The following is a 23818-nucleotide window of genomic DNA, read 5'->3' as shown; positions in this document are numbered from 1 at the left end:
CTCTAAGCTGCTACAACGAAGACGTCACAAAGAAAACACACAGCCACCTCCCCCCTCTCCTCGCCTTCTTCAGAGCGTTCCCTTCTTCCGCCCGTTGACCCATCCCCCAAGCTCCCTCTCTCCCGCCAGGTCCGCCATATCCTCCTCGCGCAACGCAACCCAAACCTCCCAATCCTCATCCCCCTTGCTCCCGCCCTTACGCGACAGGATCGATACGAACCCGTCAAACGGTACGTACGCCCTCCTCGTCCACGCCGCCGGTCCTTTGCCCCCTGCCACGCCGGGTATGTCAAACTCCACGTCCGCCCCGAGCCCGACCCCGACCGACATGTCCACCCCCGTCGAATGCCTCGCGATGGACCGCCGAATCGCAGCGTCGACGTCCGGCCAGCGCAGGCCTTGCAGCCCGTCCTTCTTCTCGCCCGCCTTGCCGTCCTTGCCGTCCGCAGGGCCGAAACACCCCGCCGCCCTCGTCGCGATGGCGACGTGCCGCGCCACCGTCGCCGGCCGCCGGAGCTCCGCGACGGCCTGGCGGATCAGCCACGCCACCTCGCCCACCAGCTCCGGGGTCACGGGCCCGCCGAGCGCGGCGCGAGACGAGGAGGACGTCCCCGTCACGAAGCCGACCGTGGAGGAGGCCAGGGCGCGGAGCCACATGTTGCCGAGGTACTCTGGCGCCGCCGCCGCTTTTGCGCTGTCGGCTTGGCCGGAGGTGGCCGCGGGAGGGGTGCCGTCGAGCGGGACGAGGTCGCGAACGCTCACCCCCAACGCGAAGCGCGATGGGTCCGCGGGGTGGATGCGCCCTGCGCGGAGGCGGACGCGGGTCACGGACGTCCAGGTGAGGGCGCTGACGACGTCGGAAAGGGAGATGAAGATGTTGGGGCAGGCGTCCTGGTGCATGGCGCGGAGGTGCCTCAGCGCTGCGGCGCGGAGGTCCGAGGCCGTGGCGGCTGCGATGGAGAAGACGTTGGCCACGGCGGGGTGGATGACGGGCGGAGCGGAGGGGACGGTGAAGTCGTAGTCGGGGAGGTTGTGGATGTCGAGGGTGGTGGTGGCGGCCACGTCGGAGGCGTAGGCGAGAAAGCTCACCTTTTGCCGCGCCAGGGTGGTTGTGAAACCCACCGTCGGCGGAGCAGACGGGTCGAGGTCGTTGAAGCGCTCCATGAAGGTTCGGGTGCCCAGGCCGTCGAGGACGCCGTGGTGGAAGCTAAACCCGAGGATAAGACCGCCGTCGATGAAGGTTGCGCGGAGGGTGACCGGGTAGACGGCATCGCCCGGTGAGGGACCGGTCTTGGGCAGCAGCCAGAGACGCTCGCGGGGGAAGGCGAACGCGGGAACGCCGCTCTCTGTCAGCTGGCGGTACGCCGGGAACCGGTCGGAATCCAGGACCTGGAAGTCAAAGACCTGATCGGGGAAACGGCGGATGTTGAGGTCGACATCCGCGTCAGGATAGACGAGCCGTGGCAGGGCATCGTCTTTGCCGTGAATGATCACGCCGCCGAGGAAGCGGAGGCGGGAGATGGTGAGGTCCAGGCGCTCCTTGAGATGCTTGGCCGCAGCCTCGCGGTTCTCCCGGCTGTTGTCGGTCAGCGGGAAACCCCAGCAGTGCATGATGTAGTTCTGCGGAGAGGTGTAGTCGATGGGCGTCAGCGGCATGGTCTGGGTGAGCCTTGCGACCCAAGCCCGACGGTCCTCTTCGGTAGCCATGTCGAAGCCGCTCATAAGAAATGGATTCTAATTGCTTTGTGATGTGCTTTCGCTCACACAGACGTGGTGAAAAGAGAGTGGTGAGGGGGGTATTCAGCTGGCGGTGCCTCTGAGAAGGCTGCGTCGATATCTTTTCACTCGATGGCTTTGTTCCAGCCGAACCTTGTCTCTTTCGAGTCCTCAGGCCGTCGTGGGCAAAGAAGAGATTCCGGATCTAGCAAAGTCGTGGTCTCGACCTCGACGGCAAAAGAAGGACAAGAAAGAAAGCCTTTGGACGGTCCCCTTGAATGGAACTTCTCTCGACAGGCAGGATCCTTCTCACTGCCGTGCGCGGCCTTTGAAGGCGCTTGAGGAGGATCACGAAACAGATCTTTGCTGCCGTCGAGGGAGGATCAGGAGGGTTGGGTTTTCTTTGTTTGACTACCCTCCGATGGACCTTGTCGTCGGAGGTGAACCTTAACCCGGGCCAACGTTCGGTGGAGGAGCGCTGGCACAAAGGACCATGGTACAACGGTGTCCCGCATCCAAGTCTCGGCGAATATCAGACCGCATACACGTTTTGACCTCGAGAGGATGGACGCCATGCTGTCCAGGCCTCAAGAAGTTACCCGCAGTCAAGTTTGTCAACCCCAGCCAGGAACCCTTGATCCCTTCTCTTTCAAATCATGGAACCTGCAGAGCCGTGGAGCATGTTTGAAATACGGCCAGAGGGAAGTCCTGGCTCTTGTGGCTATGTTATTACTATCAAGCGACTATGCTCTGCCTGGATTCTTCTCGCGGATCTCATGAATATTACCCAGGGAGTGATAATTACCTACCGTCTGATCTCCGCGGCGCTAAGCTAGTACGCCACGAGGGTATTCAACCCGGCCAGCTCGCGCTCCCAGCACCGATGCCCGGCGATGCCGTAAAAGAACTTCTCCATGAACCCCGTGGCCCCCTTCGCAATCTCGACGGCCTCCTTGAAGCTCTCCGGCTTGACGTCCTTCAAGGTCACCACCCCGTAGCTCTCCTTGGCCTCGCCGGCTTCCGAAACACCGACGCTCGGCACGCCGATCGCCTTGCGCACCAGGTCGACCGCCTCGCCCGTCGCGCCGATCACCTTGAGATGCCCAAACGCCTCGCGGATCCAGTGCAGCGCGCGGCCGTTCTTGGCCAGGGCCTCGGCGGACCTGGCGCCGCCGGGGACGAAGATGGCGTCGACCATGGTCGAGCGGAACCCTTCGAGGTGGTGGTGCGGCTGGACGGACGTGCTGCCGTCGGCGGCGGTGACGCGGCGGCGGTTGGGCCCGATGACGAGCGGCACGGCGAGGGCGGCCGTCAGGGCCGCGTAGGCGGCGTCGTAGGCGACCTTGTCGTAGCCGTCGGCGATCAGGATGGCCACGCGGCGCGAGGCGATGGTGGGCTCGGCGCCGGGGAACTCGAGCTGGCTGATGGCGGGGGCGCGGCGGCCGTGGTTGGGGCGGGCGGGCGCCTTGCCGGGCGGGTCGCCGCCCACCATGGCGGCGACCGCGCGGCACAGGTCGAGGTCGATGTCGGCGAGGCGCTCGACCATGCGGGAGTAGACGACGGGGTCCTCGCAGTGGTCGAGCTCGAAGGCGAAGGCGTTGATGACGTGCTGCTTCTCGACGGGGGACAGGCTGTTGTAGAAGAGCTGGGCCTGGCTGAAGTGGTCCTGGAACTTGGCGCTGCGGGCGCGGGCCTTGATGCCGGCGAGCTTCTGGGCGTACTCGAGGTACGCGCCCTCGGACTGGGACGCCGCCGGGCAGACGCCGTAGCGGTTGGGCCAGTAGTTGACGGTGCCGCGGGTGATGGTGTGGCGGAGGGCGCCGTCGCGGTTGAAGTTCATGACGGGGCAGACGGGCCGGTTGATGGGGAGCTCCTGGAAGTTGACGCCCAGGCGCGAGATTTGCGTGTCAAAGTAGCTAAAGTTGCGGCCCTGGAGCAAGGGGTCGTCGGAGAAGCCGATGCCCGGCACGACGTGGCTCGTGCAAAAGGCGATCTGCTCGACCTGCGTGAAGAACTCGTCCGGGTTGCGATCGAGCACCATCTCGCCGATGTAGCGGGTGGGCACCAGGTCCTCGGGCCAGATCTTGGTGGCGTCGAGGATGTCAAAGTCGAACTTGTGCTCGTCCGCTTCCGGGATGGCTTGGATGCCAAACTTCCACTTGGGGTACACCCCGTTGGCGATGGCCTCCCAGAGATCCTTGCGGTGGAAGTCGGGGTCCTGACCGCCCAGCTTGAGGGCCTCATCCCAGACCAGGGAGTGCACGCCGAGCTCGGGGGTCCACGTAAACTTGACAAAGTGGCGCTCGCCCTTGGCGTTGGTGAGGGTGAAGGTGTTGACGCCAAAGCCCTGCATCATGCGCCACGACCGGGGGATGGCTCGATCGCTCATCTGTGAGAGGAGAGAGGAGCGTCAGCAGGGTGTCGGAGATGAAAAGAAAGACAAAAACAAAAACGCGAAGGCTGCTCACCGTCCACAGAAACATGTGCGTCGCCTCGGTGTGGTTGTACTGAAAGTCCCAGAAGTTGTTGTGGGCAGACTGCGCCTGGGGCACTTCGTTGTGCGGCTCGGGCTTGCCGGCATGGATGACGTCGGGGAACTTGATGGGGTCCTGGATGAAGAAGACGGGAATGTCGTTTCCGACGATATCCCAGTTGCCTTCGGCCGTGTAGAACTTGGTTGCGAACCCGCGCACGTCGCGCACCGTGTCGGCGCTGCCCCGGCTGCCCAGCACGGTGGAGAAGCGCACAAACACGGGCGTCTCGCGCGACGTGTCGGTGAGCACGGGGGCAAAGGTGAGGTCCGAGGCGCTCTCCAGCACTCGGAACCGCCCGAAAGCGCCGGCTCCGCGGGCGTGAACCACGCGTTCCGGGATCCGCTCGTGGTCGAAGCGCATGATCTGGAGGTGCGTGTCAGGGGCGCCGTCATTCTGGCTCAGCGGGGGCTCAGCATGTCCAACCAACCTTCTCACGGCCGTAAGGATCCTCCAAAAGCAGCGGCCCGGTGTGCTCCTTGCTGGCCACCTTGAGCCAGTCATCGTGGGTCGGCTGCTTGACGCCGTAGTCGGTCGTCAGCCGATCTTCGGGCTTCATGTCCTTGGTCTCGCGAGCCAGGTCATTGAGCTTATCGCTCTCGCGCGGGCCCAGCCCGGCGGCGCGGGCCACCTTCTGCACGGTTTCGGGGACGAGGCCTGACATGGTGGCTGCGGAGGCTCAGATGTCTATGGTGGTCGCAAAGGGGGTCGCGGAGTGATCCTCATCGTGTGGTACAGTTCCGCTATCCAAGGGGGGACCATGGTGGCTACACACGACCGCGGCAGAGCCTGTGACGTCAATGGCAGCACCATCCTGCTGCGGAAGATGCTTCCAGCGCGGCCGATCGATACTGACTTGCCAGCGTAGGTGAGGTGAGCCGGGATCGGCGGTGACCAAAGCTACCAGCTGTCGGTTCACACGAATCATGATGTCATCGAGGCTCGATGACATCAATATGCCGTCACCCCGCCACCCGATCCGGATGGAACCGACGGAATTGATCGTCGGCTCGCTGTAAGCTCAACCCTCTTGAAAAGCAGAGGCATGGTTTGGAATCATGGCACGCAAGCCATGACTTGTGTAGCATGTTTCATGGGCCCTTTCGGTGGATGATGCCCGTGTTGTTTTGGACACATACCCTGACTTACATGCATCCAAGGTAACCCCCAACCCCAACCCTGATCTACCAAGTGCCTGCACGGCTAGCCTGGTTGTCTTGGTTTTTTGTTTCTTGGTTAAAAGTAGGCCCCCGGAATGGAAATGGGAGAGATGCAACGCTGCGGTGGAGAGGTAGCCCAGCACGGTCGGCTTGGAGCTCCTTGGCGCGCCCTAATCACTGGCCTGAAGGTGGTGAGAGATCGCAAAATCGTGCGAAGCATGAGTGGGAGAATTTCCATGGGCCTTCCTAAAAGGGCATCCAACGTAACTAACTAGAATGAATAGGCCCCGTGCCACTCTTTGCATGAGACGGCGGCGATGCTACAGGGGACATTGAACAAGGCGGTAGAAACTACCGGGGCCAAGGCCTATCACAAGCTCCAAGCGCGGTGCGTTCAAGTAGGCAATATAATCTCGGCCATATGAGAGGGATTCAAGGTTGGACTGGAGTCTCGTCGTTGACACCGGAGGGACATAGGACAATATGAACGGCCATTGGCGGAACCAGTGACCTTCCATGGCCTTGATGAGCACCATTTAACCGTCGTCCACCAATGGCTCGTCGGCGCCGCGACGGTGCACGGATAATTACTACCACGCCGGCAGATAGATTTAGGCAGTGTCACACGCCACCCCCCCCCCCCCCCCCCCCCATGATGCGACGCTTCCGCCGGCGACAGATTCTCATAGAAATGGCCGATGTCAACGGCGCTGGAGGTGGGCTTCTAGGCCACGTTGCCTTTCACGTGCTCGCATCATATTATTCGAAGCAGCTGGAGCCGAACCCGGGGCGTTGTTGTTGACTGCTCGGGAGAGCTGCAGCACGGTCGGAGCGCCCAGCACCAAGCCAGCCAGCCAGCCAGCCAGCCAGCCAGCCAGCCAGCCAGCCACAGAGCCACCACCCAGAGCCACGCCGCTAGTTACTCGCCATGACTCGGCTGTCGCTCGCCCGTGCGTTCGTCCTCGGGCTGCTCGCTCCCCTGGCCGGGGCCGAGGGCAGCCAGGAGCGGGCCGACCCGGCGCTTGTCGGCAAGGACGACGGCCTCGGGTACGAGGAGATCGAAAAGACCATCATCTACACCGACAACGCCACGGCGCCCGCCGTGCACCTCCCGCCCGTCCAGGGGTGGTGGGACTCCAAGATCTGCTCCTCGGACGACAACTATTGCGTCTTCACCAACCTCCGCGCCGCCAAGGGCCGCGGCATCGTGGCGGTGACGCGCCCGGAGGAGCTCGAAAAGCTCGAAAAGGTCGAGGAGCTCCTCGACAAGTCCGAGAACCGCTATCTCATCGACAACCACGGGTCGGCCCTCGAGGAGAAGGACCTCCCCGAGCACGACGGGGTGCCGGGGCTGGTCGCCACCAAGGCGCTGCGGCGCAACAAGCCGCTGTTCGCCTGGACGCCGGTGCTCCTGGCGCACAAGCAAATGTTCCAAAAGGGCGGGCCCAGCAAGAAGGAGCGCGCGCGGCTCCTCGAGGCCGCCGTGGGCTTCCTGCCGCCCGACACGCGCGCGGCGTTCGACAAGCAGCGCCGCCGGCCGGGCGACAACTCGGGGCTCAACCCGCGGTCCATCGAGGAGATCCTCAAGGCGCACCCGTGGGAGGTGAACCTGGGCTTCACGTGGAACCGCGACCCGGACGCGCACTCGCGGCACTACGTCAGCTTCCCCGAGGCCGGGCTGCTGCAGCACGACTGCCGCGCCAACACGGCGGCGTACATTGACGAGCGGTTCACGCTGCGGGCGACGGTGGCGCGGCGGGTCAGCCCCGGCGAGGCGCTGACCGTCAGCTACGTCGACCCGTTCCTGTCGCGCAAGGAGCGCAACGCGTTCGTGCGCAAGCACCGGGCGCCGCGCGGGCCCGACGGCAAGCCGACGCACGGGTGCCGGTGCAGCGCGTGCGCCGGGCCGGACAAGGACAAGCGCGAGGAGCGGCTGCGGGAGCTGCTCGAGCTGCGCGGGGAGCTGAGGAACCACGACAGCCGCAAGGTCGACCTCGCCATGATCGAGCGGTTCGTGAAGCTGGTCGAGGAGGAAGGGCTGCACGCGAAGTACGCCGAGGCGTACGAGCTCGCGGCGCTCAACTTCAACTACCTGGGGGATGACAAGCGGGCCAAAAAGTACGCCGACAAGGCGGTGCAGGCGGGCATCGTGGAGGGCGGCTTGGAGTCCAACGACGTGGTGGCCATGAGGATCATGGCCAACGACATCACGGGGCACTATTCGTATCGGTACAACTTGAAGAGGAGGGGCCAGGCATGATGAGCGACGGGACGCTCGATGGGGGCGTTGAGATAGCTAATGACTCGTCTACGAATATTTTGTCCGTGTTTCTCTTTTTTTTTTGTTTTTTTTTTTGGCTTTGTTTTCTTTTGGGTTTCTGCTGTCTGCTGCTGTCCAGCACTCGACAACTCGGGTCATGTCATGGAAGTGAAAGCATCTTGTGATAGGCATCAGAGGCAAAAGCGGTTGCGGAAGCCAGAATCTCCCACCAGTGCAGTGTGATGTAGTATTGATGAAAGCAAGCCAATGGTTAACCATCCAATATCGAGCTCAGGTATCCGGTCACAAAGCCAACCGCCCAACGCCATCGCTATGCGCTCCATCTCGTTTCCCCCCTCCCGACTCCCCATCGATGATGCACCTCCCAGGCGTCTGTCTATTCCTCCTTGGCCCAAGACACAAAGAAATACCCGCTCCCGAAGCTCATCCCGTGCAAGTGAAAAAAGAGAAAGAACAAAAAAAAAGAAAAGAAACCGTCTATCTAGGTACCTAGGTAGAGATGCCTAGGTAGGTAAACAAGCCGGTGCTTCGTTCTTAGTCCCGCCCCGTCCTCCGCCTGCCCAGCCCCTCGCAATCCTCCAGGTCCTGCCGCAACCTCTCCCACTCGTCCTCCCTCCGCCTCCTCTCCGCCGTGCTGGGCCTCCCGTTTCCGCTTCCGCTTCCGTTTCCGGCGCCGGCCGCCTCCGCGTCCCTCTCCCTCCTCCTCAGCTTCTCCAGATCCTCGCTCATCCTCTTCCACTTGCTGCCGCCGCCGCCGCCGCTGCCGTTCCCTCCTCCTCCGCTCGTGCTCCCGCGGCGGTCGCGGTCCCGGTTGAACCGCCCGCGCAGCTCGTCCCAGTCCAGGCTCGGCGCGTCCGCCTCGCCGAGCGAGACGGTCCTCCGGTCGCGGAACCGCGAGTGCGCCGCGCACCGGTCGCGGTCCTCTCCGGCAGCGAGCATCGGCGAGCCGCCACCGCCGCCGCCGGAAGCCGGGGCGGCGCTCAGCCTCGCGCGCGTGCAGCCGTCGACGACGCAGGCGTGGCGCCCGCAGTACTTGCCGCCCTGGCCCGGGCGGCGACCTCGGCGCGGCAGCCGGGGACGCCGCAGGCGTGGGCGGCGCAAAAGTCGCGGTCCTCGCTGAGGCGCGGGGCGGGGCAGGACGGGGAGCGGCAGGTGTGGAGCATGCAGTGGGACGACGAGGAGGAGGAGGAGGAGGAGGAGGAGGGGCGGGCCGGGTAGAGGACGACGTTGGCGCAGCCGGGGGCGCGGCAGAGGTGGGAGAGGCAGGCCTCGGCGCGGGCCGGGGACGAGGCGCGGCCGGCGGTGCAGGTCGCGACGACGCAGCGGTGGTCGGCGCAGTAGCGGGCCGAGACCCAGCGGTCGCAGCCGGGGACGAGGCAGCGGTGGGCGTTGTAGTGGACGAGGCAGGCGGCGTCGAGGCGGCCGTTGCGGTGGCGGTAGGCTGGGCGGGAGCACGAGGGCATGGAGCAGCGCCGGAAGTGCGCCGCGCAGGCCTGCTGGACGGGGTCGGTCGCGCGGGCGGTGCAGTCGGGCGCCGAGCAGCGGTGCTGGGAGCAGTACCAGCGGATGTACTCGCTGGACCTGTGGACGTACTCGCCCATCTTGTGGCAGCCGGGCTCGCCGCAGCGGAGATCTAGGAGGAGGCGCGGTCAGCAGGGCCGTCGGGCACGGAGCTCCAGGGCCGGGCAAAACGTACGGTCGGGGCAGTATCGCTCGTTGGGATCGCGAGCGGTCCGGCAGTGGGTGCCCTCCTCCTCCGGGTACGTCACGGCACATGTGTGGTCGGCGCAGTACCGCGAGTAGACCTTGCGGTTGCCGTGGCGGCGGTAGGCGTGCTTCTTGGGGCAGTCCGCGACCTGGCACTTGCGATCGTCCCCCAGACCCAGAGGGTCCGAGTAGTCCGAAGGCATCGTGTACCACGAGTACGCGGTGGTGTCGGAGCGCGGCATCACCGGCGAGATGGGACGGTTCCGTCCGCTGGGTTGCGAGATGTCGAAGTGGAACTAGTTGTCGATTTGGTGTGGAAGCGCTGTCGATCGGCTAGCCAGCGTGTACGGTCAGGCGCAACACGTCTGTCTTGTCTAGGCGATGGGTGGACGTGACCGTAAGGCCCGAAGCCCGAAGGTGATGTTGACGTGACCCTGACTTTTATATCAATATTTTTTTAGGTGCCCCTCGGAGCGTCCTGCGGTACTGCGAGGGACGTGCGGCCCGCAGTGCATGACGGCTGCACGCATACCACCCTTGCATCATGGCCAGGGGGGCGTTGGGTTGGCGCAGCCATGACCACCGCGGCATGGTGGCAGTGCAGCATAAGGCGGCCACTCAGGCAACTTTTTCCCTCCGCCGTGTCCCTCCAGCGGTCGCCGCAGTCCTTTGGGGACCTGCGCAAGGCACGGGACCGGGATCCGAAGCACCACATGATGCCCGGGGCTCTGGGAGGAGGGTGGTGGGCGAGTGACGATCCATCTACGGAGCACATAAGTTGCTGTGTAATATTGTAGTACGTACTACTCGTCTACAACAACTACACGAAACGAGACATTCCATGACAGGGGCCGGTTGCAACAACCGCGGGGCGCCTTGTTCTGTGCCATGGTGTCGCCATGATGATCATGGCCACGATGGTTGGGTTGTTCGTTGTTTTCTCTCTGCTTGTGAAACGGGTGGCCTTGCAACCGAGCAGCAAGGCCACGCGTCACCGGACAAGGCATCCGTCATGGCATCATACCATGGGCCGGCGGGGAGCGGTGGTGGTGGGCAGCCAACAAACCGCCACGGCACAGTGTCAAACAAACCGCTGCAGAGCGTCACGGGAAAGACGGTCGCCGTTGAGAAAGCAAACTCATGCACACGAGCATGAACGTGCGGCCGTGACACGCCAAGGAACCTCCTCGGGAATCTCACCCAGCACGCAGCGGCCGCCGTGGCTGGTGATGGCTGGTGCCGGTGGCCTCGCGCAGGTGAGCGGCACAGCACGCCAAGGTAAAAGAGAGCTTCCGGCCTGGCCCTCCCTCACGTGCTGTTGCCGCTGTTGCCGCTGTGACGGAGGGGAGAGGCAGCCCACGTCAGCACTAACTAACCGCAAGACACGAGAAATGGCTGCCGCCTGTGGCTGGTAGTTTTCTTGAGGGTATGACTGCCCGCGGCTGCAAAAGGCCTCCGTCCTGGTCCGTAGAGTGAGTGTAACAGGGAGCGGGGTCTCAAAGTCGCTTGTTGGGTTGTGTTGTTGTTGGTCGTGGCGGTTTCGGTGTTATTACTATTAGTATTCTATTCCCCGAATGGCTGGGCTTCGATTCCAAGGATATTACTGCGTATGCGGTTGGCGGACTTTCCCCGGTGATGCCTTGCGACAGACGCGAGATTTCTAGAGACACAAGGCAAATAATAAAAGAGAAAAAGCCAACGGAGGCGAAACCCAGCAGACGGTTGGACAGCAATGGTCTGCCCAGTGTCACCCACTCTCTGCCTTGCGGTTGGTGGTGGTGTTCCGTCCGGAGGTTGCTCCATGAGGCAAACTCCCAAGCTCCATCCACCTGCCATCCACGCATCGCTGACCGAAAATCAGCATTCGAGTTGCGAGATGCGGCGACCGTCATGCACCATGACAAATCCCCCCGACGCTGTGCAACACGTGGCACTCTCATGAGTTGCTCAACTCCGGCTTCCTAACTTTGCATCCTCTTCGTGATGGGTCCAAAAGTCCATGGGCTCTATGGCACGAGATGTGGTGGTGATGAGTGATGAAGAAACAGAACATGAGCCGATCGGAATGCGGGAGCGTGTATGACTGTGTGCTGTGTAGGTATACCAAGTAAGAATGAGATGAGCCATGAAACAATGAAAAAAACGAAAAAGAATGAACGGAATTCGGGGGAGGCTCCTCTCGGTGGGTCGCCACACCCAATGGAGTGCCTACGGTGGAATGGCGCTGAGTGTGCGCCGCCGCAAGCCGCCCTGGGGGCCCCGGGGATGGCCCGAAGCGGTGCAAGTGGAGGCTGAACGGCGGGCGGGGCGCGGGGCCTTGCGCTGCAACTATAGTAAACAGTTCCAAACATCCCCAATCCGGCAGTTGGGCCAGGGCAGGTCCACCTCTCGGAGCACCTCCAATGGCGGGCAGTGGAGCCCGCTTCCAGCGCAAAACGCCCCGCACCACCTTCGGCATCCCGTCACCGAGCGAACCCCTCCATACACACGGGCAGTAATACTACACACCTACGAAGCCAGCCGAGCTGCCGTTCCAGGCTATCAGGAAACCCTCCCGGCAGGCCTCACATCCCGCATTCCACCTCCAAGGTCCATGCGGGCCCTTTTGTCCCCTCGGCTCTTCCCTCGGCTCCTCCAGACCATCCGCCCCATCACCACCACCGCCGCCACCATCACCACCCGCACCATGGACTACGACAAGATCCTCCGGGGCAAGTACCCCGCCAAGCAGCATGCTCGCCGCGTCGTCGATTACATCCGCACCAAGGTGCCCGACGCCTCGGGCGTCATCTACCTCGAGAGCCGCATGAGCAAGCTCATCGAGGACAGCGACGAGCCCGAGCCCTTCCGGTAGGCCTTGCCTCTCCTCATGAACAAGACCCGCTCACCCATGCCTGCATCTGCTAGACAGCGCCGCTACTTCTTCTACCTGACGGGCTGCAAGCTCGCCGACTCGTACGTCGTCCACGACCTCGACACGGCTCGCACCACCCTCTTCATCCCCCCCGTCGACCCGGACTCGGTCATGTGGGCCGGCCTGCCCATGTCCCCCGAGGAGGCCCTGGCCGAGTACGACGTCGACGAGGTCAAGTTCAGCACCGACCTCAACGCCGAGCTCGCCCGCCTCGCCTACTCCTCCGCCGTGCCCCGCCCCGGCAAGGCCGCCACCGTCTTCGCCATCCCCGGCCAGGTCTCGGAGCACGTCACCTTCCTCGGCTTCGACTCGACCAACTTCTCGGTCCTCAAGGACGCCATCGACACGTGCCGCGTCGTCAAGGACGACTACGAGATCGCCCTCATCGCCAAGGCCAACGCCGTCACCGCCGAGGCCCACCACGCCGTCATGAGGCGCGTCCGCGCCGCCACCAACGAGCGCGAGCTCGAGGGCGCCTTCACCGGCCACTGCATCGCCGCCGGCGCCAAGGACCAGGCCTACCCGGGCATCTTCGCCGCCGGCCGCGCCGCCGCCACCCTGCACTACGTGCGCAACGACGCGCCCCTCGCCGGCAAGCTGAACCTGCTCCTCGACGCCGGCGCCGAGTGGGACTGCTACGCCTCCGACGTGACCCGCACGTTCCCCATCGGCGGCCGCTTCACCCCGGAGAGCCGCGCCATCTACGACATCGTGCTGCGCATGCAACAGGAGTGCATCCGCGCCCTCAAGGCCGGCGTCGTCTGGGACGACATCCACCGCCTCGCCCACCGCGTCGCCATCGAGGGCTTGCTCCGCATCGGCATCCTGCGCGGCGGCGACGTCGACGCCATCCTCGACCGCCGCACGAGCGTCGCCTTCCTGCCGCACGGCCTCGGCCACTACCTGGGCATGGACACCCACGACACGGGCGGAAACCCCAACTACGCCGACGAGGATCCCATGTTCCGCTACCTGCGCATCCGCGGCAAGGTCCCCGCGGGGAGCGTCGTCACGGTCGAGCCGGGCATTTACTTTTCGCGCTTCATCATCGAGCCCTACCTCAAGGACCCGAAGCATGCCGAGTTTATCGATGCCGAGGTGCTTGACAAGTATTGGGATGTCGGCGGTGTTCGGTCAGTTTTTTTTTTTTTTTTTTTTTTTTTTCTTTTTCTTTTCTTTGCCCTTTTTTTCTATTTTTCTTTGTCTTTTCTTTTTTTTCTTCTTTTTTTTTTGCTCTCGTCTCGTCGCTCTTCCAGAGAGGCTTCATCGCTAACGAGAGCACACAGCATCGAGGACAACGTGGTTGTCACCGAAGACGGGCATGTGAACCTCACAACGACCATCAAGGACCCGGAAGAGATGGAAAAGATGATCCAGAACGCGAGCCCATAGAACTTGGTCATAATTAGAAACAGGATTCGCCGTTTCTGCTTGAGAAGGCCTTATTTTTACACCATGACCTCTCTCACGAAAGTGCTAAAGGGGTAAACTAGGGGCTGAACGCAAGAACAACACGGCCCTCTCACTCTTCTTCGTAATCTTTTTCACTATAAAGTAGACGATAAAATCACTAGGCCATGCCGCCCTACAAATACAACTACATTCCTCAATGGTCACCCCCCACCCCCAAACCCCTTGGTCCAAGCATCCGCACAAATCACTCCTTCAATCCCATCTGCTCATCCGTCGGCTCCTTGTACGTCCCCATCGGCTTGGCATGCCGCGTCCGCTGCTTAATGATGTTGCTCTTGTCCATCGCCTCGCGTTCATCCGCTTCTGCATTTCCGCGTGTCGCATGAATTCATCAGCCCAAGCTCGTCGCAGGAAATGGCACGCCATCCAATTCATCAAGCCATCCTAGGAAACCATCCGTTTGTAAGCAAAGAGAAAGTGGCTGACCCAATTGCTGCTCGCTATCCGCCTTGCCCAAATTGCGCCCCTCGACGGGCGCGTCGTCATCCACCACGGCCACCGCCTCGCCGCGCTTCGTCTTGTACGACGGGTCGTTCTGCAGCCCCGTCGGAGCCTCCCGCGGGAGCTCGGCGCCTTCTTGGGTATCTTGTTGGTAGGGGGCCGATTCGGTCATGCCGGCAACGGGGCTCTCGTCGGAGGTAGGAAGGGTGTATTCTGGCGGGGGAGGGAGTTTGGATGATGCAGCAAGCTTTGGCAATCGTATAAGAATGATGATACGTAATTCCAGGGAGCGCAATTCTCCCAGCTCCCACAAGGATCGCTTTTTTCTTTAGTACACGGTTCGCTTCTTCGCTCTTACGCCAGACATGACGACAAGCACATGTCACCCATTCTTCACCTCGTTATCGCTGTCCTGTTGCCACGCTGTGAGCTCATCGGCTTCGATCTTGGTTGTCGTCAAGGTAGATCTGCGCGCCTGTGACGTTGATGGCCGGTTCAAAACAGGGGACACCTAGACTCGTCAGAGGCACCATTCGTCAGTGATGGCACCGTGAACGGCCATCTCATAAGGCTTCATTCGTGCCGAGGGCCATCCTCAGCACTTGCGCCTCTTCTAATCGCCTCCGTGCCAACGGTACGCGACGATACATCAGCAGACTCGAGACGTCAATTACAAAACAGCTCAAACGTCATCTCGATCGAGTCCCGGCTGCCAGCCGCACCAGAATCACTCCCCTCCTCCCAGCTTGCCCAGCTTGTCCCTCGCCTTCTGCTTCGCTTCCTCCGAAACACCCGGGTTGCTGATGCTCGCCTTCAGCCCGCGCGCCACGTTCCCCGGGTCTTTCTGCCCCTCTTCCTTGCCGCCATGGCTGGCCTGAGACGCGTCGTAAGGCTCGTCGTAAGCCTCGAGTTCTTTCTTGGAGCGCTCCTTGGCTTCCTTGGAGACCTCTGTAGGCAATAGTAGGTAATCAGTCGTCAGAAGTGAGAAACCGGCGGTGGGTAGGGGAGCTCATGGGCAAGGGCCATCATTACGGGGGTTCGAGATGGCGGCCTTGTGGCCGCGAAGGATGTTTTCGCGCTCGCCGCGGTAGTCCTCGGAGGCAGGGACCTCTTGGGGGATGTCGCCCTCGTCCATGGTAGGGAAAGGTGATGTAGAGTTTCGTGGTGGCTGTTGCTAATGAATTGTCCTGGATGACCACTGCATAGTAGAGTTGTCACGGGTTGTTTTAAAGGATGGCACAATGGGGGTAGCAGATCAGTGGGTGATGGCATGTTGATTGATCCCTTCTGCCCATCGACGCGGATCGCGATCCTCGATGCATCGATCCTTGCCACCCGCTGACGTTCCTGGGGCTTCACATGCACACAACGCCCTGGAAACCATCCACACCCCGAAACACTCAATCATTACCGTTATTGGGTTCAGCAATGCACTCGCTGCTCTTGGCCAGATAATTAATCGGCCTATATCCTACCTGCTCACGATGGTATTCTTGAACCTCGACGGCAGCTCATTCCCCTTCTTCTTCTCCAACCCCCGCCTCCAGAGACGTCCCGTCCGCCGCAAGCCTTGAACGCAGCCGTGGATTGACGGGTGAATAGTGCAGAGGCCAAAGTTGCTGACCGATCCCGAGATGCAAATCGTCCCAGATGGTCTGTGAATACTTTGTCAACTCCGTGACTCGAGGTGCCCATCACCCCATCACGGAGAAGCTTGGTAATGGCCAACAGCTCGTTTGAGTTTTTTAGGTTGTCGTCTTGACATCCAAGCGGCATCTCGGCTGAGTCCCAGCGATTGCTCCTTGATTTCATGGCTTCCGCTCGGTTGTTTGAGCCGACAGAAAAGGGGGGAGCCTCCCCCCCAAAATCTAAGGGGAAGCCAAATGCTAGGTGCCTAAGGTGCCAGCTTACTCAAGGTACTGTACCTGCTTGGTTGATAATTCCGGCATACCATGTACATCATTTCATCAAGTATTGCGCGAGATGGGGTGCAGCGGCGGAGGGGAGCCGGTTCCACTGTGTCCGGATGCGGCGAAACCTCGGGGCCGACACAAGGAGAGTGAGTGGGGAGCCGAGCAATCCCGGGGCCGCCGATTCAACCCCCCACCCCGCAACGTCCGGCATCCGACCAACCCCCCGGTCCTCAGTAACTAGGTACCTAGATTGTGACGAGCTAGCCGAAATCCTGCCGCAACGGCCCCTGGGTTTCAACTTCAAGCCTTTTCGACCCGGGTCGGACGTCCAGCCGCAAACCCACCTCAACATCTCCCCCAAGGTCTCACCACCATGGCCGCCCAGCCCACCACAAACGCGGCTTTGACGCCGTCCAACAGCACCGAGCCCGAACCCCCCACGCCCTCGGACGCGGCCATCCTCGCCCATCTCCAAGACTACTTTGCCACCCGGAGCGTCGCCTCCCCCATCTACGCCTTCCTGCTCGGCACTCCCTCGGAGCCCCAGGTCCGCCTTACCTCGGCCTCCCGAGGCGTCTTCACCGCCCGCCTCACCCTCGCGGCGCACCACCTCAACTCGGGCGGCGGCCTCCACGGCTCCGTGTCCGCCACCATCGTCGACTGGGCCGGCGGGCTGGCCATCGCGACCTGGGACCTGCGAGCCGGCACGGGGGTCAGCGTCGAGATTCACGTCGAGTACCTGTCCAGCGCCAAGCTCGGGGACGAGGTGGAGATCGAGGGACGCGCCGACAGGGTCGGGGGGAGCCTGGCGTTTACGGGGGTCAAGATTTGGAAGCTGGATGCCGAGGGCAAGAGGGACAAGCTGGTGATTGTGGGGAGGCATGCCAAGTATGTGAAGGCGAGGTGAGAGGTGAACCCGACGGCGGAAGGGTGAGGTGACGTGGGTTGCTGTACTACTAAGCGGAGGGATGCAAGGGGGTTACGGACGCATGAAGCCTTGCGGCTTTCCTTGTTTGCTCGTCACGGCCGAGGCAATAAGCATTACATACCTACAGCGGTTTTCTTTCCACGGCACCCACGAAGTTCTACCTGCCCCTGGCCGTAAAACACCCGTCGAAAGCGTACGCAGTAGTGCAAGGATGGGATGGTTCTGATGATTGGTGCTGGTATACCGAGGCTGCAAAAAGCCGCCCACAGCCATGCAGTACTTTGTAAGCCCTCGCTAAAAAAAAAAGAAAAGAAAAAGAAAAAAATGTGACAGCAAAAACGGATCCGCTGATGCTGCCATCAGCTAGTGCACCATATATACCTGCTACTGCAACAAAAAAAAAAAAAAAAAAAAAAAAAAAAAAAAAAAAAAAAAAAAAAACTGCGCCCCTGTTCTGGCACCAAAGATGCTTCAAATCATGTTCTAGCCCACTTGCTTCACCTCAATGACAGCCCTGTGCCATACATAGACGTCTAGGGGCTTCTCTCGGAAATAATAATACCCCGCATCAGGCTGGCCTGAATCTGTCATCCAGCCTTCCATGCACAAGCTGGGTGATTTCTTTGACTGACCCCTGCAGCAGCTCATGCCGTTTGGCGATGCGAGGCTTTCCCCCAAGGCGTCCCGCCTCCCATGGGTACCTAGTAGGTAGGCACCCAGTGAAGGTACCGAGTTCGGTGACAAGTCCAGATGGCCTCCATGGCTGTGTCCTTGTTGCGCCAGCTTTGTTTGCCGAGTAGGTGGTAGGTGATTGATGTACATCGCTTGCGCAGCTTCCCCGAGGCGTTTCGGCCTACCCACCATCTCACGCCTAGGACATCGTCCTGGCAGAGAACAACAGCATGTTGCAACAAGTGTAACGTATTCCTTGGCACTTTTTCCTACCGCTCAGAATACCTGTTTCGGTTGTGCGCCATGTCATTCCCAACTGATAATGAAGAAGACAAGCTTCCCTTTGCCGGCATGACAGCCGGCACGAGCGAATCTCAAGCACGCGGAAAGTAAAGAATACGCTAAAACGATCCTACAAGACGAGGGAGCGAAATGGCCCATGGTTTGTATGGGTGTGGGTGGTCTCCTCGGTTGCTTTTGGCGTTGCAACTTGGATCATGCTGCACCTGCCTTTTCTATATCAATTGCCGGGAACTCTGGTGGAGGCTCACAGCCTTCTTCTCGCGCACACATAGCTGGAGGCGTCGATACCGCATACGTATCTGGTGGCGTCGGGGCTGGCCCAAACGGCGCCATCAACGCCCGCGACGATGCGGTTCTGAGCATGAGCTGAGCTGGATTCGGCGCGTACCTCGGTGGTATGGGGGGTTTCGCGTTGTTCCCGGCATTCGGTAAGGAGAGGGAAAGGCGTTGTTGGCGTTGGAGGGATTTGACGCTTCCTTAAGAATTGCTTCCTCGGATCATCTGTGGGTGTGTGCTTGTTTCAAACACGGTGGAGAAGAACTTCTCTCTCTGGTCCAATTTCGGTCTCGGCAATGTTCTTGTCCATCGGGTCCTACGGGGTATTTAAGACAGCCTGGTTTGGCGATGAGCTCGGAGTTCGAGTTGGCGCTCAGCGGACATAACAGGCAAAACATGGGTTCTTAGCATCTCTGTGTCGCCATCGGTGATCGTTGAAAGATCACCACAACAAGAAGGGAGAAACGGGGGGATAGGATCCTTGGTATGAATGCGATAGGTAGCGCTGAAGGGAGGCCCGAGTTGGAGCATAATCGAGGCGGGGTGTTGACTGTGTCCGGGCTGCCCTACATCCTACATCGAGGTAATTTCAATTGCCTAACAGACATGTTTAAGGTTGCAGGTAACGTTAACGTTAACCTGACTAGCGCTAGTGTACGCAGCCGCTACGCAGTAGTCCCCTGAGCACTTCGTGGGGCGCCGCCACGCCAGACCGGGATGATCGGCATCGGGTTTGGCCGTCTTGGCGGGTCGCCTTATCGCCGAGAGGAAGTCCAAGGAGAGAGGGTCGCAGAGGGTTCAAGATGTCGGGTCTTTCTCATACTAGTTAGTACACTACACGAGTCTCTGGACGCTTGATGCAAGCGCATTACTATACATGTCAAGCGTTCAAGCCCAAGTCCAACGCGGCGAATGAAGGTATTGTGTGGTAAGTCGATCAGGGCCTTGGCTTTGCTTCTCGGTGTCGATCTCTGGCGGCAAGGGGCTGGCTTTTGTGGCTTGCAGCTCACATGGCCGATGGGTCCTCCGATTGTCTTGGTGATATGTGTTTGTGGTGAGTTGGGGTTGGGGTCTCACCGAGTCCAGGTCTGCGACCGAACCAAGCTCACGTAGCGGGGGGGGGGGGGGGGGGGGGAGACGACGGTGATCCGACTTGATGATGGCAAGGCCACGCGCAGCCTCCTCCCCCCCCAACCCAACCCCAACCCCGCCAACACCGATTCGCGCCGTCGCTCTCGCGCATCCGACAGCCTGGTCGGTTCTAGGTCGGTTCTAGGTCTGCTCCGACCTCCCATCGAAAAGCACAGACTGACGGCGACGGTGCCAATCACCACGTCTGGAAAGTGAAGAATATGAACCCGCCGAGGGCCTGCCTGATTGTTCCGTTGGAATCCGCTGATCTGGCTGTTGGTCATAACTAGCGGATGCAACCCTCATTGCAACCCCCCGCACGCGGAGGAATCAAGGCGTCAGACACGCAGAGAAGAAGCAACAGGGAGTCTGATGATCTTGTTTGCGCCCGTCCTCTGGCGGCCCGCGGCAGCCCCGGGCAGTGCATGGCGCATGTCTTGCCAGCTGCGAGCCCCGGACAAGCCCGGCCAATGGGCGCCGTGCGAGGCCGTGCCGAGAATCCTCAACGGTCAAGGTGGGGCCCTTCGGTGATGGTTCAAGCACAGTTGGACGCGCGTGTGGAGCAGGCGCGCTGGGGCACCCTCGGCCCTATCCGCGTGCTTCACCTTCCTAACCCGCGCTGACGCCAGAGCGTACCATTCTTGGCCGTTGCTTGGCAACCCAGCTTGCCCTGTTTTCCCACCGAACCCCCGGACGTCAGATCGGGCAGGTCACCAGGGCAAGGCAATCTGCCCGTTTCCGTGCATGAAGGCTCATCAGGGCGTTGGCCGGGGGGCTGCGATAAGACGGCAGCGAGCATGGGAACAGGAACATGGGCACACGGCCGAACATGGAAGCATGGGTCCGGGTGCAGCCGGCCAGGATGGTGGATGGAAGGGTGGGATAGACAGGATGCATTGAACCGCCAGGCCATACGTACGCTACAGTACTTATATTTTGCTCTCCGGAATGCCGTCTGACGCCGTCCTGGAGTCCCTCTTGGTTCCCTTCCTTCTCGCCGTGATGGATTGACGGCTCAATCACCCCCAGTCCATCCCCGAAGCCGCCCCTCCCCCCGCCCCCTTCGGCCACCAAGAACAAAACAATAAAAAAAAAAAAAAAAAAGGGAAAGGCAAAGACCGCCAGCAACGACGACGTCCAACATGTCCAAAGAAAAGACCGAGTCGTCGGCCACCGACGTCCAGCGCACCTCGTCCGTGAGGGAGGAGCAGAACCCGACGGCGCCCGTCAAGAAGCCATGGTGGAACTCGGTGCTCGTGGCCGGCTCGGCCACCCAGATCGTCATCGCCGCCGCCCTCGCCATCGCCATCGGCCTGGCCGTGTCGTCGACGGTTGAGAAGATCCCCGCGGCCGCCACCACCCTCGTGGGCATTCCCGGTCGTCTTTGGTTGCGCGCCCTCAGAGCTGTCGGTAGGTGAAGTCGGGTTGCACGCACCCAGGACAAAACAAGGCCCTCTCGACTAACTCGCGCCTCTTCCTCCAAGTCCTTCCCCTCATCGTCACCGCCATGATCCTCGCCGTCCAGCGTCTGCGCGAGATGACGGGCAGCGGCAAGACCCTCGCCCGTTGGACCATTGGGTACTACGTGGGCACCACCCTCCTCGCCATCGTCATCAGCACCATCCTCACCGACCTCGTCTGGGGCCGCCTCATGGAGGAGGTGAGCGGCGCTGCCCTCGACATCCCCGACAAGGATGCCGACTTGTACGCCGAGCGCTCGGCCGTCGCCATCCACATGGTCGTTCAGGACATGTTCGACTCGCTCATTCCCCAGAACATCTTCAGCGCCCTCGCCAACGACAGCCTGCTGGCCGTCCTCGTCACGTCCGTCGTCGTCGGCTATCTGCTCAACCCCGGCTCCGCCATCGTCCGCGTCCTCGAGGAGATCGAGGTGCTCATCACCAAGATCATCACCTTCCTCATCAAGATCGCCCCGATCGGCGTCTTCTTCCTCATCCTGCCCAACCTGTTCAAGCTCGACATCCGCGACATTGGCAAGAACCTGGGCGTCCTGATCGGCGGCGGCGTCGCCAACATGGCCATCCACCTCTTCATCGTCCTGCCCATCCTCTTCTTCGCCGTCACCAGGCAAAACCCCTACACCTACTGGGCCAAGTGCTCCCCGGCCTGGCTCACCGCGTGGGGCTCCGCCTCGTCGGCCGCCACCCTGCCCGTCACCATGAAGTGCACCCTCGCGCGCAAGGTGCCCAACACCGTCGCCAAGTTCGCGATCCCGCTCGGCTGCCTCGTCAACATGGACGGCACCGCCATCTACTTCCCGCTCTGCGTCGTCTTCATGGCCGTCACCCAGGGCATCAAGCTGACCCCGGCCGACTACGTCATCATCTGCCTGCTGTCGACCCTCGCCTCCATCGGCACGACCCCGATCCCGAGCTCCTCGCTCGTGCTCACCGTCATGATCGCCGGGAGCGTCAACGTGCCCGTCACGGGCATGTATGTAAGTAGCGCAAGCCTGTTTTGCTTTCTCTCGCCCCCCGTCTCGAACCTACGGCTGACCAACCGCGCTCCAGGGCGTCATCGTCGCCATCGACTGGTTCCTCGACCGCTTCCGCACGGCCGTCAACGTCAGCGGCGATCTTTTTGCTGCCAAGGTTGTCGAGAAGATGACGGGCATCAAGGACGATCCGGAGGAGTTTGTCAGCGAGGAGGAGGAGGGCGGCGTGCGGGACAATGCGGAGCGCGTTTAAGCAAAAGAGTCACGATCCCATGTCCTGCTGTAATAAGTTGCTATGTTTAATATGATCACGCATACCCCTTTTTTTTCTTTCTTATTCATGCCCCTCCCCCGCACCTGGTGGACCTGTGGAGGGCTCTGCTATGCCGGGGCTCCGATCTGCTAGACTTGTGTTCATCATGGTATATATACCATGTCATGGCTATCCCGATTCCAGAGGTGACGAGACGCCTGGGAAAAAATGACGGTTCATTCACACTACAGAATCATTACGCCTCCAATCCAACCTGCCGAGGATCGATCAGCAGAGTGAGTTCGACCTTTCACCTCTTCTCCTCTGGGTCGCCTCTTCAGATAAACATTGTCATGGCATCATGGAGACTTCCGAGGCAAGTTCCGGTCCACTCGATTGATCTCAAAACAAAACCATCAGATTCAACTCTATAAGATACAAGCCCATTGATTACTCACCCGTATTGCCCACAAAAGAAACAAACCGTCCCAAAAACCCATGATTGATCCTCATGAACCCATCCGACAAACGATAAAACACATTCCGATCCATGCGTCTAACCCTGTTCCCAAATCCCCTCCCCGTTTCCCGAATCTAAAAGCCGATCTCGATCCTCCTCACCATGGGCCTCGCCTTGGGCACCTCCACGCGGAGGATGCCGTTGTTCAGGCTGGCCGTCACGCCGTCGTAGTCGACCCTCGCCGGGAAGGTGAAAGCCCTCGAGAACTCCCCCACGGCGCGCTCGCTGAGCAGGACGCGGGCCTCGGGAGCCGCGGGCCGCTCCGCCTTGGCGGGCGCCACCTCGCGGGCCTGGGGCTCCGGCTCCGGCTCCGGCTCCGGCGAGGTCATGGCGACGTCGGCGGGCGCCACCTTGGGCGACGCGGCCGGCGAGGTAGCCGGGGTGGGCTCGGCGGGCTCCTCCGGGTCGTCCTCGACGGTGGCCTGGTACGAGCTGCGACGGGGCTTCTCGACGGATGTGAACTCGTCGTCGCTGCCGACGCTGGATGCCGAGTCGCTGCCGGCGGCGGCGGCCTCGTTGGCCTCGTTGGCCTCGTCGGCCTCGTTGGCCGGCAGGGCAGGAACCGCCGAGGGGTAGTGGCGCTCGACGCGGCCCGAGATGACCATGGTTTGCGGCTCGGTGAACTCAATGGTCACGTTTTCGGGGGCCAGACCCGGGAGCTCGCCATACAGCTCGTAGGCGGTCTCGGTCTCGCGGACGTCGAAGCTGGGCCGGAAGGTGGGCTGAGGACGAGGCTGGCGGGTGCGCTTCCGGCGGTTGTTGGTGGGAGCTGCGCAGGAAGCGGCAGGGCATGCGGTCTGGGCCCGAGGCTGGGCCTGGGCCTCGCGCGAGTAGCTGTCAAAGTCCTCGAGGAGACGGAAGAGAGGAGCGTAGCTGAGCTCCTGGGCGGGAGCGCAGAAAGAGCCAGGGAAGAAGGACATCATCTTGGCGGGGGTTGGTTGGAGCGGTTGGAGTAGTTGGCAGTTGATGGTGGTGGTGGTGGTGGTGGTGGTGGTGGTGGTTTGGGTGGCTCGCAGTGAGCGTGTTGGCTGAGATGCTGTTAAGCTGGGGCTTGGGAGCTGAAGCTCTGAGTACCTTGGGGATTGAGGTCTTGAGGCTTTGTGTTGGTGTTGCTTGTTGGAACAGGAGAGATGGGCTCAAGGGA

The 23818-nt window shown here is 61.4% G+C and overlaps 10 protein-coding genes across 10 annotated transcripts; 4 read left to right on the top strand and 6 right to left on the bottom strand.

The window, feature by feature from the left end:
* Nucleotides 1–69: 69 nt before the first annotated feature.
* VTJ83DRAFT_2756 (uncharacterized protein) lies at nt 70–1722 on the bottom strand (the record flags this gene model as incomplete). The annotated part of the gene is made up of 1 exon (XM_071009061.1): nt 70–1722. One exon carries the CDS (start codon nt 1720–1722, stop codon nt 70–72), a length of 1653 nt encoding a protein of 550 aa, XP_070869296.1.
* Nucleotides 1723–2548: 826 nt separating this feature from the next.
* VTJ83DRAFT_2755 (uncharacterized protein) lies at nt 2549–4911 on the bottom strand (the record flags this gene model as incomplete). Its single annotated transcript, XM_071009060.1, has 3 exons — nt 2549–4105; nt 4185–4613; nt 4678–4911. 3 exons carry the CDS (start codon nt 4909–4911, stop codon nt 2549–2551), a joined length of 2220 nt encoding a protein of 739 aa, XP_070869295.1.
* Nucleotides 4912–6335: 1424 nt separating this feature from the next.
* On the top strand, nt 6336–7667 carry VTJ83DRAFT_2754 (uncharacterized protein; the record flags this gene model as incomplete). Its single annotated transcript, XM_071009059.1, has 1 exon — nt 6336–7667. The coding sequence occupies one exon, from the start codon at nt 6336–6338 to the stop codon at nt 7665–7667; it is 1332 nt and encodes a 443-aa protein (XP_070869294.1).
* Nucleotides 7668–8222: 555 nt separating this feature from the next.
* Nucleotides 8223–9598, bottom strand: VTJ83DRAFT_2753 (uncharacterized protein; the record flags this gene model as incomplete). Its single annotated transcript, XM_071009058.1, has 2 exons — nt 8223–9321; nt 9387–9598. The coding sequence occupies 2 exons, from the start codon at nt 9596–9598 to the stop codon at nt 8223–8225; spliced, it is 1311 nt and encodes a 436-aa protein (XP_070869293.1).
* Nucleotides 9599–11988: 2390 nt separating this feature from the next.
* Nucleotides 11989–13701, top strand: VTJ83DRAFT_2752 (uncharacterized protein; the record flags this gene model as incomplete). The annotated part of the gene is made up of 3 exons (XM_071009057.1): nt 11989–12245; nt 12303–13442; nt 13596–13701. 3 exons carry the CDS (start codon nt 11989–11991, stop codon nt 13699–13701), a joined length of 1503 nt encoding a protein of 500 aa, XP_070869292.1.
* A 265-nt stretch (nt 13702–13966) lies between these two features.
* On the bottom strand, nt 13967–14395 carry VTJ83DRAFT_2751 (uncharacterized protein; the record flags this gene model as incomplete). The annotated part of the gene is made up of 2 exons (XM_071009056.1): nt 13967–14085; nt 14209–14395. The coding sequence occupies 2 exons, from the start codon at nt 14393–14395 to the stop codon at nt 13967–13969; spliced, it is 306 nt and encodes a 101-aa protein (XP_070869291.1).
* Nucleotides 14396–14950: 555 nt separating this feature from the next.
* Nucleotides 14951–15358, bottom strand: VTJ83DRAFT_2750 (uncharacterized protein; the record flags this gene model as incomplete). The annotated part of the gene is made up of 2 exons (XM_071009055.1): nt 14951–15171; nt 15256–15358. The coding sequence occupies 2 exons, from the start codon at nt 15356–15358 to the stop codon at nt 14951–14953; spliced, it is 324 nt and encodes a 107-aa protein (XP_070869290.1).
* Nucleotides 15359–16509: 1151 nt separating this feature from the next.
* VTJ83DRAFT_2749 (uncharacterized protein) lies at nt 16510–17043 on the top strand (the record flags this gene model as incomplete). Its single annotated transcript, XM_071009053.1, has 1 exon — nt 16510–17043. One exon carries the CDS (start codon nt 16510–16512, stop codon nt 17041–17043), a length of 534 nt encoding a protein of 177 aa, XP_070869289.1.
* A 3545-nt stretch (nt 17044–20588) lies between these two features.
* On the top strand, nt 20589–22154 carry VTJ83DRAFT_2748 (uncharacterized protein; the record flags this gene model as incomplete). The annotated part of the gene is made up of 3 exons (XM_071009052.1): nt 20589–20856; nt 20931–21904; nt 21978–22154. The coding sequence occupies 3 exons, from the start codon at nt 20589–20591 to the stop codon at nt 22152–22154; spliced, it is 1419 nt and encodes a 472-aa protein (XP_070869288.1).
* A 594-nt stretch (nt 22155–22748) lies between these two features.
* Nucleotides 22749–23597, bottom strand: VTJ83DRAFT_2747 (uncharacterized protein; the record flags this gene model as incomplete). Its single annotated transcript, XM_071009051.1, has 1 exon — nt 22749–23597. The coding sequence occupies one exon, from the start codon at nt 23595–23597 to the stop codon at nt 22749–22751; it is 849 nt and encodes a 282-aa protein (XP_070869287.1).
* Between the last annotated feature and the right edge of the window lie 221 nt (nt 23598–23818).

This window comes from Remersonia thermophila, chromosome 2, assembly GCF_042764415.1.
Source record: "Remersonia thermophila strain ATCC 22073 chromosome 2, whole genome shotgun sequence".
Taxonomy (NCBI): domain Eukaryota; kingdom Fungi; phylum Ascomycota; class Sordariomycetes; order Sordariales; family Chaetomiaceae; genus Remersonia; species Remersonia thermophila.
The sequence above is the reverse complement of the archived record's forward strand: the minus strand, read 5'-3'. Positions and strand labels throughout refer to the sequence as shown.